At 49.2% G+C, this 15,170-nt stretch overlaps 1 protein-coding gene across 5 annotated transcripts in view; it reads right to left on the bottom strand.

Moving 5' to 3' along the window:
• The window catches only part of NXN (nucleoredoxin), a 180,423-nt gene that overhangs the window by 52,796 nt on the left and 112,457 nt on the right, over positions 1-15,170 (bottom strand). The window contains exon 1 of one of the 5 annotated variants that reach the window (XM_016931117.4): positions 12,315-12,750. The exons of 2 other annotated variants lie outside the window; for them this stretch is intronic. In XM_016931117.4, the coding sequence (XP_016786606.3) occupies positions 12,315-12,677 (363 nt within the window). In that variant the 5' untranslated portion in view covers positions 12,678-12,750. Of the gene's footprint in view, positions 1-12,314; positions 12,751-15,170 lie in introns of those variants that run through there. 2 more of the 5 variants (XM_016931114.4, XM_016931116.4) reach the window with 2 other exon arrangements.

Raw genomic sequence — 15,170 nt, forward strand, 5'->3', positions numbered from 1 at the left:
TCATTTACAATTTGCGCCCTCCTCACTCCGATGCTTATTTACTTATTTTGCTTTGAATAGACTCCTTCAAAAAAATTATTTTGAAAGGAAACTTTATATTGCTATTGTAAGTGGAGAACCAGCACCACTCGCCATAAATAGAGGCTAAGTGTCAAAATGAAAAGAACAAAGAACAAGCCATTATTACAAGTGATCTGACTCGGGCTGCCTGCGGAAAGCGGAGGTCGGCTTTCTCTATGGAAGGGAGATTAGCAAGTTTTCCAGTGGTTTAAAGATGGCGCCACAGCGAGACTTTCTCCTGATCTAACCAGAGACTTGAAATGGAGAGTGGAAAAAGCTGGAAAAAGCACGCTGTAGCTCAATTAGGGGCGCCAGTCTCAGGAACGGCCCTGCCACCCTAATCCCTCAGGTCCTGTGCCAACAGAGGCAACACCAACAGTCTCAGGAACGGCCCTGCCACCCTAATCCCTCAGGTCCTGTGCCAACAGAGGCAGCAGTGAGAAAAGGGAGCTAGAATCCTGTGGCCCTGGCTTACCCCTGCATGCCGGCCAAGGCCCCGCAGCCTCTAGAAGGCTCTTGGCCAAACAGCAATCCCTGCTGGCTTAGTCCCAGCTCTTCTGCCATCCGGGGGCATCCGGATGACACCTCCTCACAAGTCCCATCAGCGAGAACCTGCCTCAGCCACAGCCTCAGCCTCAGCCACAGCCTCAGTCGGGGCGTCTCCAGCAGGGAACCTCATTAAGCTCCCCACTGACCAGGACGTGGGCCACAGGATCCCTGGGACCCCCCGTGCCCACATCTGGCATCTTGCTCCCCAAACTCAACCCTGTTTTCTCTCTCCTTTCTACCTCCAGAAAAAGTCAGGATGGATTATGTAGACAGACTTGCCTCTGAATGTCCATACTGACGTCCAGAAAATTTCAGGGGACGGGAAAAAAGAAAGCCCAACACTTCCTTTCCTTTCCAGCTCCCAGAGCTCCGAGTTGGTGTTGGATTTGGATACGGGGCTCCTGGAAGCGGATATGGAGCAGAAAGTAGGGCTGGGTGGGTGGAGGAGGGAGGCAGGACCCCCGTCTGCTCTCTGAGTCAGCCCGGGCTATAGAGTGGGGCCAGGTCCCCCTGCACGGTTGGGATTATGCGTATGCCAAGCCTAACCGTCCTGTCCTTACAAAGGAGGCCTCGAGCTCCCTCCAGCACAAATCGCAAATTGGGAAGAAAGAGCTTGACCAGAAGTGTTTAATGCAGCATTTCCTCAGGACCACTGTTTCCCCAGGACGCCTATTTCCCCAGGACACCTCAGAGTCCCAGGGACTCATGCAGATTTCCAGGCCCCACCTCTGACCCACTGGATCTGACCCAGGGGGTGAGACCTAAAGTGTAATTTTTTTCTTTTTTTTTTGAGACAGAGTCTCACTTTATCACCCAGGCTGGAGTGCAATGGCGCAATCTCGGCTCACTGCAAGCTCCACCTCCTGGGTTCAAGCGATTCTCCTGCTTCAGCCTCCTGAGTAGTTGGGACCACAGGCGCCCACCACCACGCCCGGCTAAAAACATAAATGTTAAGAAAATTCCCAGCTGGGCACGGTGGCTCACGCCTGGAATCCCGGTACTTTGGGAGGCGTGGATCACCTGAGGTCAGGAGTTTGAGACCAGCCTGGCCAGCACGGTGAAACCTCGTCTCTACCAAAAATACAAAAATTAGCCGGGTGTGGTGGTGCACGCACGCCTGTAGTCCCAGCTACTCGGGAGGTGGAGGCAGGAGAATCGCTTGAACCTGGGAGGCGCATGTTACAGTGAGCCGAGATCACGCCACTGCCTTCTAACCTGGGTGACAGAGTGAGACTCTGCCTAAAAGAAAAAAGAAAGCTCTCAGGTAACTCAGGCCCACTGAAGTCTCTTTCCCACAGGGTGTCCCTCTGTCCTTACTGTGTGTCCCTCGCCCCAGCTAATTCTTCCTCACCCTGCAGATATGAGGTCAAACATCAGCTCTTCGGGGGAGCCTTCTCTGCCCAGGACCTCCCTCCGAAGTTTAGACCAGGTGCTCTATACATCCAAGCCCTAGTACTCTTCCTTTACAATACTTCTCACTATTTCTGTTATACATATATATATATTTTTTTCTTTTTTCTTTTTTCAAGACGGAGTCTCACTCTGTCGCCCAGGCTAGAGTGCAGTGGTGTGATCTCGGCTCACTGCAACCTCTGCCTCCCCGGGTTCAAGTGATTCTCCTGCCCCAGCCTCCCAAGTAGCTGGGACTACAGGCACCCACCACCACACGGCTAAGTTTTGCATTTTTAGTAAACACGGGGTTTCTCCATGTTAGCCAGGATGGTCTTGATCTCCTGACCTCCTGATCCACCCACCTCGGCCTCCCAAAGTGCTGGGATAACAGGCGTGAGCCACCGCACCCGGCCAATTTCCATTCTGTAGTTGTGTGACTTGCTGAATCATGTGTGTCCCCCCACTGGACTACAGAGCTCCACGAGGCCAGGGAGATACTTAGCTCACTCTGCTTCTGGCATCAGGCATGGCACAAAGTAGGCTTGCAGTAAAAATATCTGTGGATTAAACGAATGAATCTGGAATAGCTGCTTCTAATTCCCGCTTCCCACCATACTCGCTCTTCTCACTAAGGTTTTCTGGACACCTGAAAGCAGGTACTTCGAAGGAAAGATCCTGCCGCTAGAATATTTTTCAGTTAGGCGGATTTAGAACGATCCCACCTGCTCACCTGAGTGGAGATTTAAGAGTTTAAAATTTCGGCCGGGAGCGGTGGCTCACGCCTGTCATCCCAGCACTTTGGGAGGCTGAGGCGGGCGGATCACAAGGTCAGGAGACTGAGACCATCCTGGCTAACACGGTGAAACCCTGTCTCTACTAAAAAAAAAAATACAAAAAATTAGCCAGGCGTGGTGGCGGGCACCTGTAGTCCCAGCTACTTGGGAGGCTGAGGCAGGAGAACGGCGTGGACCCAGGAGGCGGAGCTTGCAGTGAGCTGAGATTGCACCACTGCACTCCAGCCTGGGCGACAGAGCGAGACCCTGTCTCAAAAAAAAAAAAAAAAAAAAAAATTGCGGCCGGGCACGGTGGCTCACGCCTGTAATCCCAGCATTTTGGGAGGCCGAGGAAGATGGATCACCTGAGTTCAGGAATTCGAGACCAGCCTAGCCAACATGGTGAAACCCCGTCTCTACTAAAAATACAAAAATTAGCTGGATGTGGCCGCAGGCACCTGTAGTTCCAGCTACTCGGGAGACTGAGGCAGGAGAATTGCTTGAACCCAGGAGGCGGAGGTTGCAGTGAGCCAAGATCGCACTACTGCACTCCAGCCTGGGCAACACAGTGAGACTCTGTCTCAAAAAAAAAAAAGACTTTAAAATTTTTTATATAGAAGCTGAGTGCAGAGGCTCACACCTATAACTACAAGCACTTTGGGAGGCCAAGGCGGGAGGGTCAATTGAGCACAAGAGTTTGAGACCAGCCTGGGCAACATAGCAAGACCCCATCTCTACAAAAAGTAAAACATTAGCTGGGTGTGGTGGAGCAAACCGGTAGTCCCAGATAACTGGGAGGCTGAGAAGGGAGGATCACTTGAGCCTAGGAGTTTTTGAGGCTGCAGTGACCTCTGATCACGCCACTGCATTCCAGCTTGAACTATAGAGCGAGACATTATCTCAAATAAATACATAAATAATTCTCATATACTAACAAAGAATAAGAAGAGAGGCAGCCTTTGAATCCCCCGGGTCTGATAGCGCCCAAGGGGCTCCAGGACAGCTTTGCTCAGGGTTACAAGCAGAGGGAAGTAAATGTTTTCCACCCAATCCAAGATATCTTCTTTGCGGCTAGTAAAAACTTGACTGCTCCCCAGGATCAAAATGTGGGTAAAATTTCCCCCAGATTTATCTCTTAAGTTCTATTCATGAACAGGTTTGTTGAAAAGTTTTGTTTGAATTAGCAGAACTCTCTCTCTCTGAAAATACACCCCAGAAGGACGCAGTCCTCCCATTCTCCAGCAAGTACAGGCAAGGTCCCATCTGATCCACCAGTTCTGGCAGCCAGATACCCACAAATGTTTAGCTCTGCCATGGGATATGTAGAATAAATTAAGTTTAGGGGAAAAAATCATAAAACAAGCCTCTGAGTCTAAAGACTCTGTGTACCTTGGCAGGAGGAATGTGTGTGTTACAACAAACCCTATCCAGTGTGCCAGGGAACTCAATCAAAACCAGCAGAAAATGATTCCTGTCATGGGACAGGCAACTCCACAGCCGGCCCCTGGGGGAGATGAAGATAAGAGGGTCCAATCTAGGCCGGGCGCCGTGGCTCACACCTGTAATCCCAGCACTTTGGGAGGCCTAGACGGGCAGATCACGAGGTCAGGAGATCAAGACCATCCTGGCCAACATGGTGAAACCCTGTCTCTACTAAAAATATAAAAATTAGCTGGGTGTGGTGGCACACGCCTATAATCCCAGCTACTCTGGAGGCTGAGGCAGGAGAATCGCTTGAACCCGGGAGGTGGAGGTTGCAGTGAGCCAAGGTCACGCCACTGCACTCCAGCCTGGCAACAAAGTGAGACTCTGTCTCAAAAAAAAAAAAAAGAGGGTCTGATCTCTCCTTGCATTTGCCACAATTATTCTGCATCATGGCCGAGGACAGAAAAAGCCTAAAACCCTGAGTAAGAGGAGACGGACATTCTAAAGTCAAAGCCTCTGCAAACACAAAACAAACTCCACAGGAAAACTTGCTCACGGAGGTCTTTCCCTCTGGTTACTCATTTACAACGGGAGTCTGTGGATAAAGCAGGGCTCCACTGGGCTTGCTAAGTACTTGTCTTTTTTTTTTTTTTTTTTTTTTGAGACGGAGTCTTGCTCTGTCGCCCAGGCTGGAGTGCAGTGGCGCAATCTCGGCTCACCGCAACCTCCGCCTCCCGGGTTCAAGTGAGTCTCCTGCCTCAGCCTCCCGAGTAGCTGGGATTACAGGCACCCACCACCATGCTCAGCTAATTTCCTATTTTTAGTAGAGACGGGGTTTCTCCATGTTGGTCAGGCTGGTCTTGAACTCCTGACCACAGGTGATCCTCCTCCCAAAGTGCCGGGATTACAGGAGTGAGCCGCCGGCCACGCCCAGCCTACTGTTCACATTTCTACCAATATCCTGTACACACTGCCTAGGTTTTCTCCAAGACAGCTGAGGCTTTCTCTACAGCTCTCCTCTTTTCTTTCTGAGCCCTCCCCGGAACTGCCTTTCACATTCTGTTCAGGGCAACGTAGGCCTTTTCCATCATGAACCTCAAAACTCTTCTGACTTCTACACGTCACCCAGTTCCAAAGCTACTCCCACCACTTCAGGTATCAGTTACAGCAGCACCCCCACCTCTCGGTACCAATTTATTTCTGTCTGAATCCATTCAAGCTGCTACAATAGGACAGTGCAGACTGTGTGGCTTAGGAACACAAAAGTTTCTTTCTCTCAGTTGTGGTGGGCGGAAGTCCAAAGTCAGGGCACCGGTGGACTCAGTGTTTGGTGAGGGCACGATCCTCACAGATGGCGCCTTCTTGCTGTATCCTCACGTGGTGGACGTGGTCTGTCTTGGACCTTTTCTTTTTTCTTTCTTTTTTTTTTATGAGACGGAGTCTCGCTCTGTCGCCCAGGCTGGAGTGCAATGGTGCGATCTCAGCTCACTGCAACCTCCGCCTCCTAGGCTCAAGGGATTCTCCTGCCTCAGCCTACCGAGTAGCTGGGACTACAGGCACGCACCACCACACCCAGATCATTTTTGTATTTTTAGTAGAGACGGGGTTTTGCCATGTTGGCCAGGCTGGTCTCGAACTCCTGACCTCAGATGATCTGCCTGCCTTGGCTCCCAAAGTGCTGGGGTTACAGGTGTGAGACACCACACCCGGCCTAAACACCAACTATTCTAAAGCTGAAGTTAAGGATTTGTTTAAGACATACCTAAAACTACCGTGAAACCTTCAGTTTTCAAGAATATTCTAAAAAGCTGAGCATAAAAGCTGTAGCTCTCTTTCTCAATGGTCACCACCATCCCAAATATCACCAGGGCCATCAAAATAGGGCAGGGGGCAAGGATCCTCTGAGTGGAATTCTTCACCGATACCTGGTAGAGACCTCCTCTAGGTGGCACGAGTATCCCTCACTAAATAACACTGAATAGAAGAGTGAGAAGGTTATTCCTTTTGTAGTTTTCTTTCGGTCCTTCCAATTACTTTAAGAGAAGAGTCTTGCTTTGATGTCAATAAATTACTAACGTTTCTCTAACACCTGCTCATCTTCCTTTTTAACCAAAGATATAAATCTTTTTTTTTTTTTTTTTTTGAGATGGGGTCTCGCTCTGTCGCCCCAGGCTGGAGTGCAGTGGCGCAATCTTGGCTCACTGCAGCCTCGACCTCCCAGGCTCAAGTGATCCTCCCACCCCAGCCTCCCGAGTAGTGGGGTCACAGGTATGCACCACCACACCTGGCTAACTTTTGTATTTTTGTGTAGAGACGACGTTTCACCATGTTGCGGCTAATTTTTGTATTTTTTCTATAGAGATGAGGTTTCGCCATGTTGCCCAGGCTGGTCTTGAACTCCTGAGTTCCAGGGATCCACCCGCCTTGGCCTCCCAAAGTGCTGGGATTACAGGCATGAGCCACCACGTCCAGCCTAAATCTAAATTTTTAAAATGAGTATATTTAAAGAAAAATGTAAGTAAATGGTAATATAGCTGGTATTGACATGAAAGAACCACAAAGGTGATACTGGACGGCTGAGCTAAAGAAAACAGCCCTACAGGCCGGGCGCGGTGGCTCACGCCTGTAATCCCAGCACCTCGGGAGGCCAGACGCGGCGGCTCACGCCTGTAATCTCAGCACCTCGGGAGGCCAGGCACGGCGGCTCACGCCTGTAATCCCAGCACCTCCGGAGGCCGGGCGCGGTGGCTCACGCCTGTAATCTCAGCACCTCGGGAGGCCGGGCGCGGTGGCTCACGCCTGTAATCCCAGCACCTCGGGAGGCCGGGCGCGGCGGCTCACGCCTGTAATCTCAGCACTTTGGGAGGCTGAGGCGGGTAGATCACGAGGTCAGGAGATCGAGACCATCCTGGCTAACACGGTGAAACCCCATCTCTACTAGAAATACAAAAAAATTAGCCTGGCATGGTGGCGGGCGCCTGTAGTCCCAGCTGCTGGGGAGGCTGAGACAGCAGCCTGTGTGTGAACCTGGGAGGCGGAGGTTGCAGTGAGCCAAGATCGCGCCACTGCACTCCAGCCAGGGTGACAGAGCGAGACTCCGTCTCAAAAAAAAAAAAGAAAGAAAGAAAGAAAAAAAGAAAACAGCCCTACGGCTTACACACGAACGGTCTGAGATGCTGGTTCTCAGGATCAGCTATGACCAGAGGAAACTTGTTAGAACAGACTGGAGTTCCTGCTCTTCCCTCACTCTGTTAATTTGCTCGATTGCCCTCAGGCTTCTCTTTCTATCCCATAGCCAGCCAAGGGCAGGCATGGGCCAATTTTCTGGGTTTCTTGACCCTACTTTGAAGGCTCTCTGGCATGATACAAATGGATCCCATCCACCAAGGAGGAACTGACAACATGATTTACTATTGGAAGGATCTGGTTCAAACGCCACGGCACCTCCACTGTCTGGGAGAGTATCTTTACCAAAAAAACTTGCCACTCAAGAAACGGAGCAAGCTATTCCAGGAAATACTTTCAGATGCAGTTTCCCGTCCAGCTCTAGTTTGAAAATGAGGCCTTCTCAGTCTGACCCCACAACCATATTTCAGGGACCCCCTCCCTGAGATGTGTTTATCCACGCTGACCGATAGTTCAAAGCGGTCGTTTGGAAGTGGAATAAAGAGTCGCTCTCTAAATTCACCAAAGGAGTTAAGACCAGGAATACTGGAGCGATTCCGACTGAGGTCACGGGGAGTTTAGGGGAAATTTTTGGTTTGGGTTTTCTCCTAGTTTTAATTGCTTATAAAAGCTCCTTAATGTCAAGTAAAGAACAACAACAAATGTGAAAAGTTGACTTCCCCAAGATGTTTATTCAAAAGAAAAAAAAAATGGTTCCCAGCAACCCTTAAGCAGGAGGGAGGGGATTAGGACCAGATAATCTTGTATGAAAAGGAAAGGGAAACGCAAACTACTCAGATACAAAACAACAGCTGCACGGACGGGCCTGCCAGAGAAACAACTGATCTGCTCTGTCACGACCTGTTTCACGGATCCCAGATCTGCTCTGGGGACACCACAGTCAGCTCCACTCCCATCAAACGCCATTCAATGGACCATCCAAACCAAACTCAGGCTGCTTCCTTCTCTCTGAAAGGCCTGGTCCTCAGGCCGTTCCAGACACCCCCTCCCTGTCCTCCACGGGGTACTCTGACTTTTCATAGGTGACTAAACAACAGGCAAAACCGAGCAAATTAACAGAGGGAACAGCAGGAACTCCAATCTGTTCTAATGTGTCTCCTCTGGTCATAGCTGATCCTGAGAACCAGCATCTCAGACCCTTCCCGTGTAAGCATCAAGCAAAGGGCCCAAGGCAGAGAGGTGTGGGTTACTTTTGCAGTAAGGAAGTTAGAAAGGGTGAGTCAGAAACTAAGGAAAACGCTCACTTCTGGCAGTGAAAGTGAGCCTTCTCTTTGTATATTATTTTATATACTTTTAACTTAAAAAAATTTATTATTATTATTATTATTTAAGACATAGTCTTGCTCTGTTGCCTAGGTTGGAGGGCAGTGACCTGATCTCAGCTCACTGCAACCTCCGCCTCCTGGGTTCAAGTGATTCTCCTGCCTTAGCCTCCTGAGTAGCTGGGATTACAGGCGTGTGCCACCACGCCCGGCTAATTTTTGTATTTTTCCATAGAGACAGGGTTTCGCCATCTTGGCCAGGCTGGTCTTGAACTCCTGACCTCAGGTGATCCACCCACCTTGGCCTCCCAAAGTGCTGGGATTATAGGCGTGAGCCACCGCACCCAGCCTACGTAGTTTTGACTTTTGAACCTCGTAAACATTTTACTAAAAGAATAAAATCAAGTAAAAAGTAGGAGCAAACAGCAAATCCTAAAGTTTAATATGAACAGAAACATGTGACCCTAATTCTAATAATAACTGTTACCTATCTAGACAAAAAGGCAAACAATTTAAGTGACTTTTGGATCTAGCTCTCTGACTATTCCTCCTTTCTTGGATGTGATCTAAGGACAAAAAGAACTGAAAAGAAAGTTTGAACTTGACTTGTTAGGATCACTGCTGGCCATGATTACGGATGTTGCAAATCTGTAAATAAGGTTATCACGGTGGGATGAGAGGAACACAGATACGGACTGGGGAAGTAAGGAAAGGCCCTGGGCAGCTGGTTCTGAGTGCAACATATCAGTATCAACTCAAGATTTTAAAACACATTTAAATTTCTCAGCTCTTTCTTGTTTTTTGAGACACAGTTTCACTCTGTCGCCTGCGCTGGAGTGCAGTGGCACCATCTCGGCTCACTGCAACCTCCGCCTCCTGGGTTCAAGTGATTTGTGTGGCTCGGCCTCCTGAGTAGCTGGGGTTACAAACAAGTGCCACTATGCTTGGCTGATTTTTGTATTTTTAGTAGAGACGGGGTTTCACCATGTTGGCCAGGCTGGTCTTGAACTCCTGAACTCAGGTGATCCGCCCACCTCGGCCTCCCACAGTGCTGGGATTACAGGCGTGAGCTGCCACGCCTGACCATTCTTTGCTCTTTCTATTGAAAGTGGCTAGAGGCAGTGAGAGGCCCAGCAAGGAACACACTTCATGCCCAGATGTTGGTTTCTAAGGACCATCCCTCCACCAAAGGGAAGGAGGACTTCTCAGAGGAAGAGCTGATTCCAAGACTAGGGGAGGGAGAGGCCAAGCTGAGCCTGAACATCTCACTGAGTGCCAGAAAAGCAAGCAAATGCTTACAGGATGCTGGGAACATGTTAAAAGACTCAAGAGCCATCTTGAAAAGACTCCCACTTACCAAATTTGGGATACGGTAAAAAATAGTGAATTTAATAAGCTACAAGAATAGATTTTTTTTTTTAATCCATGAGTCTGAAATGATACTAAAAAATGGAGTGGGAGAACATGAGGGGCTCTTTTTTTGTTTTTTCTTTTAAATTGAGACAGAGTCTTGCTCTGTCGCCCAGGCTGGAGTGCAGTGGCACAATCTCAGCTCACTGCAACCTCTGTCTCCTGGGCTCAAGCAATCCTCTCACCTCAGCCTCCCAAGTAGCTGGGATTACAGGCATGAACCACCATACTTGGCTAATTTTTTGTATTTTTGGTGGAGACGGGGTTTCACCATGTTTCCCAGGCTGGTCTTGAACTCCTGAGCTCAAGCGATCTACCAGCCTCAGTCTCCCAAAGTGCTGGGATTACAGGCGTGAGCCACCGTGCTCAGCCAATGAGGGGCTCTTCATAAAGGAATGTGAGGTAATAAATGTAGAAGGAGTGACAATTTAAAGCCCAGGATTCTGCAATAATCAATGTAGAAACAGATTCAGGAGGCCAGGCACGGTGGCTCACACCTGTAATCCCAGAGCTTTGGGAGGCCAGGGTGGGAGGCTCCCTTGAGACCAGGAATTTGGGATCAGCTTCGGCAACATAGTAAGACCCCATCTCAAAAACATAAAAATAAAAATAAAACTTAGGTGGGTGTGGTGGCCCATGCCTGTAGTCCCAGCTACTCAGGAGGCTGAGGAGGGAGGATCGCTTGAATCCAGGAGTTAGAGGCTACAGTGAGCTATGATTCTGCCACTGCAACCCAGCCTGGGTGATGGGGCAAGACCCTGTCTCTTAAAACAAATAAAACAGATTCATGAAAGAATCATCACATATCAGTGGATGTGAAGCCACTGGGTAACAAGTTACTGGGAGGAGAACATTCCTACGGTCGTAAAGTATCACGCCACTTACTGCTCGTTAGTTACAAAGGAGAAACTACCTTTACAAAGTAGAGTGATCTGGCAGACATTAGCTCAACCGAATGTTCAACCTCAGCATCATCAATAACAGGACGGAACTATGATGTGGCTCCCGGTGAGATACAACAGGAGCTCTGCGGCATTCCTGCCAGAAATGTTTGGCCTGGATGTAATCACGAGGGAACCATTTGACAAATTCAGACTCTGGAAAATTCTGCAAGACAACAGACCTATGCTCTTCACGCATCAATGCTACATTTCTTGGGTATGATAACGGTATTATTGCTAGGAAGAGAACACCCTTGTTTTTAGGAGATAATGAAGGTTTAGGAATGAAATATCATGATAAATATAATCTATTTTCAAATGCCCCACAGTATACTCAGGGGATTGGTTCTGGGACCCCTACACATTCCAAAATCCGCATATACTGAAGTCCCACAGTCAGCCCAGCAGAGCCTGAGTGTAGGAAAAACTAGCCTCTGCATACATGGGTTTCACATCCTGCGAATACTGTTCTGTTTTATTTGTTTTTTTGAGATAAGAGTCTCACTCTGTCACCTGGGCTGGAGTGCAGTGGCGCGATCTCAGCTCACTGCAACCTCCACCTGGGTTCAAGTGATTCTCCTACCTCAGCCTCCTGAGTAGCTGGAACTACAGGTGCCCGCCACCACACCCAGCTAATTTTTTGTATTTTTAGTAGAGACGGGGTTTCACCGTGTGAGCCAGGATGGTCTCGATCTCCTGACCTCATGATCAGCCCGCCTCAGCCTCCCAAAGTGCTGGGATTACAGGTGTGAGCCACCACGCTCAGCCGTGTTTTGTTTTGAGACAGGGTCTCTCTCTGTCCCCCAGGCTGGAGAGCAGTGGTACAATCACATCTCACTGCCGCCTCAACCTCCCTGGCTCAAGCGATCCTCCTGACTCAGCCTCCTGAGTAGCTGGGATCACAGGAGCATGCCTCCATGCCCAGATAATTTTTAATATTATTTGTAGAGATGGGGGTCTCTCTATGTTGCCCACGCTGGTCTTGAACTCCTGGGCTGATGCAATCCTCCTGCCTCAACCTCCCATAGTGGTGGGATTACAGGTGTGAGCCTCTGCACCTGGCTGACACTGTATTTTTGATTCACATCTGGTTGAAAAAAGTCCACATACAAATGGACCCGTGCAATTCAAACCCACGTCATTCAAGGATCAACTGTCCCTCAGGGAAAAAACATACCCACTGCTTACACAGAGCTCTGTAGAGGTTTACGTCAGGCTCATACAGTGTGTTCCCCAGATCAGCAGCGGCAATGCCTGGGAACTGAGTGAGGAAACACGTTAACCATTGCTCAGTTTCGGTGAAAGGACACAGTTACCGTTGCTCGGTTCCGGTGAAGGGGCACAGTTACCGTCGGTTCCGGTGAAGGGGCACAGTTAGCGTTGCTCGGTTCCGGTGAAGGGACACGTCTGCCATTGCTCGGTTCCGGTGAAGGGGCACAGTTACCGTTGCTCGGTTCCGGGGAAGGGACACGTCTGCCATTGCTCACTTCCGGTGAAGGGGCACGTTTACCATTGCTCACTTCCGGTGAAGGGGCACGTTTACCATTGCTCACTTCCGGTGAAGGGGCACGTTTACCATTGCTCACTTCCGGTGAAGGGGCACGTTTGCCATTGCTCAGTTCCGGTGAAGGGACACGTTCGCCGTTGCTCGGTTCCGGTGAAGGGCACAGGATGGGCATTCATGGTACTTGTCTTCAACTTTTCTGTAGGTCTGAAATTTCCCAAGATAAAAAGTTCGGAGTAGGGAGAGTAAGTCTTAATCCATTTCCTTCTCAGGGAATCAAAACCACGGTTCTTCAGAGTGTTGATTCTTAAATTTGCCAAAACGTAGGGGAGTGCTAGCTTAGATCCATCTGTGTTCCCTAGTTCCATGTCCCATGGGACAAGACACCAGCCTCAATGGTATTAGGTCAGGAGGGCGGATTGCATGGAAAGAAACAGAATCGAGGAACAAAGTGGGCTCTGCCCGTTCAAACGGCTGCCCTGGGAGTACAGGCTGTTTCTCCCTGATAAACATCGGTGAGACCAACACGAGTGTGAGGCTTTGCAGGAACTTGCCCTGCATTTCCTCCCTCTCCACATAATTCTCTGGTCTAACATTTCAGAAGGCTTTTTACCAGACTCACCCTGAGATCCTTTCCAACCTGATTATAAGAGAAACCATCGTGACCCCACTGCTCACTCTGAGGCTCCTCTAATTAACGGACCTCTAAGGAATGTGTTTGGCATTAAAGGGGCAGAGGTGGGTAAAGTTAAGGAAGCTGCTGCAAATCTCCTGAAAACGGAGGCAACCCAGGTGGTGTTCTGTCAGTCTGCTGCCCAAGGAAGGGCCAGATGCCCTGAACCCTTCTCTCTCATTCAACACGGATGAAAAGATAAAGAATCCAGAAACTAAAGGGCAGATTCTAGAATTTACCTCCTGCTTAAGCTGTCCTGGCAGTCAGGCTCCTGGATCTCGGAACTAGAACCACGCCTGGTTTATGTAAAATCAGGAGATGGGACTAAACAGATCATCTCGTCCACACTGATTGAACAGAGAAGAAAAGCACAGCTCCCAGAAGTCATCTTTGTCGCTCGATATCGTCCATCTCCCCTCGCTGTGCTCCTTCAGTGGAAGCGCATTGGGTGATATCCTCTGTATTAGGTAGCAATGTTTTCTGGGCAAGGGAAACTATTGGTATTACAGGCTGGCTGACAAAAGCTGGAGTTACACTTTTTTTTTTTGAGACAGAGTCTCCCTCTGTCACCCAGGCTGGAGTGCAATGGCACGATCTTGGCTCACCGCAACCTCTGCCTCCTGGATTCAAGTGATTCTCCTGCCTCAGCCTCCTGCATAGCTGGGATTACAGGCATGCACCACCACGCCCGGCTGATTTTGTATTTTTAGGAGAGACGGAGTTAATCCATGTTGGTCAGGCTGGTCTCGAACTCATGACCTCAGGTGATCCGCCCACCTCAGCCTCCCACAGTGCTGGTATTACAGGCATGAGCCACCACGCCCGGCCGAGTTACACATTTTCTATAAAGCAATGACAGTCTCTCCCCTCCAAGAAGGACCTTGGCAATGTCTACAGAAGTCAATAATGTCCGTTATTCTTTGGCTTAGCAATTCCAATTCACAGATATGCATGTGTGAAGTGTGCAGAGATAGATGTGCAACAATGTTGCTGGGCGCAGTGGCTCACGCCTGTAATCCCAGCACTTTGGGAGGCCGAGGTGGGCAGATCACTTGAGGTCAGGAGTTCGAGACCAGCCTGACCAACATGGAGAAACCCCATCTCTACTAAAAATACAAAATTAGCCGGGCGTGGTAGCACATGCCTGTAATCCCAGCTACTCGGGAGGCTGAGGCAGGAGAATCGCTTGAACCCAGGAGGTGGAGGTTGCAGTGAGCTGAGATTGCGGCATTGCACTCCAGCCTGGGCGACAGAGCAAGACTCTATCTCAAAAAAACAAAAAAAATGTGTGTGCGACAATGTTTATCATAGTATTATTTGCTACAGCCAAAGGAGAAGGAAGGAGTGAAATATCCATTTATCAGGCAGTGGGCAAGTAAATTACGCTCTATATATTCAATAGAATACAATGCTGTTATTGCAACAATTAAAGCAGGTCGGCTATGCCGATAGGAAGAGACTGGCAAGATATTAGATTTTTTTTTATAAATCAGACGTTTCTTTTGTAAATAAGACAGACAATACCCGTCACATACACGTATAAATGCACAGAAGATATTTCAGAAGGATGTATATAAGAAACTTAAGGCTGGGCGCAGTGGCTCACGCCTGTAATCCCAGCACTTTGAGAGGCCAAGGCAGGAGGATCACCTGCACTGAGGAGTTCAAGATCAGCCTGGGCAACATGGTGAAACGCCGTCTCTACAAAAAATACAAAAGTTGGTGGCGGGCGCCTGTAGTCTCAGGTACTCGGGAGGCTGAGGCAGGAGAACCCTTGCACCCAGGAGGCGGAGCATGCAGTGAGCTGAGGTCGCGTCATTGCCCTGCAGCCTGGGCAACAGAGACCCCGTCTCAATAAATAGATAAATGAACCTTAAGAGAGAGGATAGCTGAGGAGTTGTACCTCAGTAATACCCTTCAGTACCATGTACCTGTTTTAAGTACGTGCATGGAGTTCTGCTTTTATAAAGAAAGAAAAAGTCCTGGCAGCCTCTA

The sequence above is a fragment of the Pan troglodytes genome, chromosome 19 (assembly GCF_028858775.2).
Source record: "Pan troglodytes isolate AG18354 chromosome 19, NHGRI_mPanTro3-v2.0_pri, whole genome shotgun sequence".
In the NCBI taxonomy this organism is placed as follows: Eukaryota; Metazoa; Chordata; class Mammalia; order Primates; family Hominidae; genus Pan; species Pan troglodytes.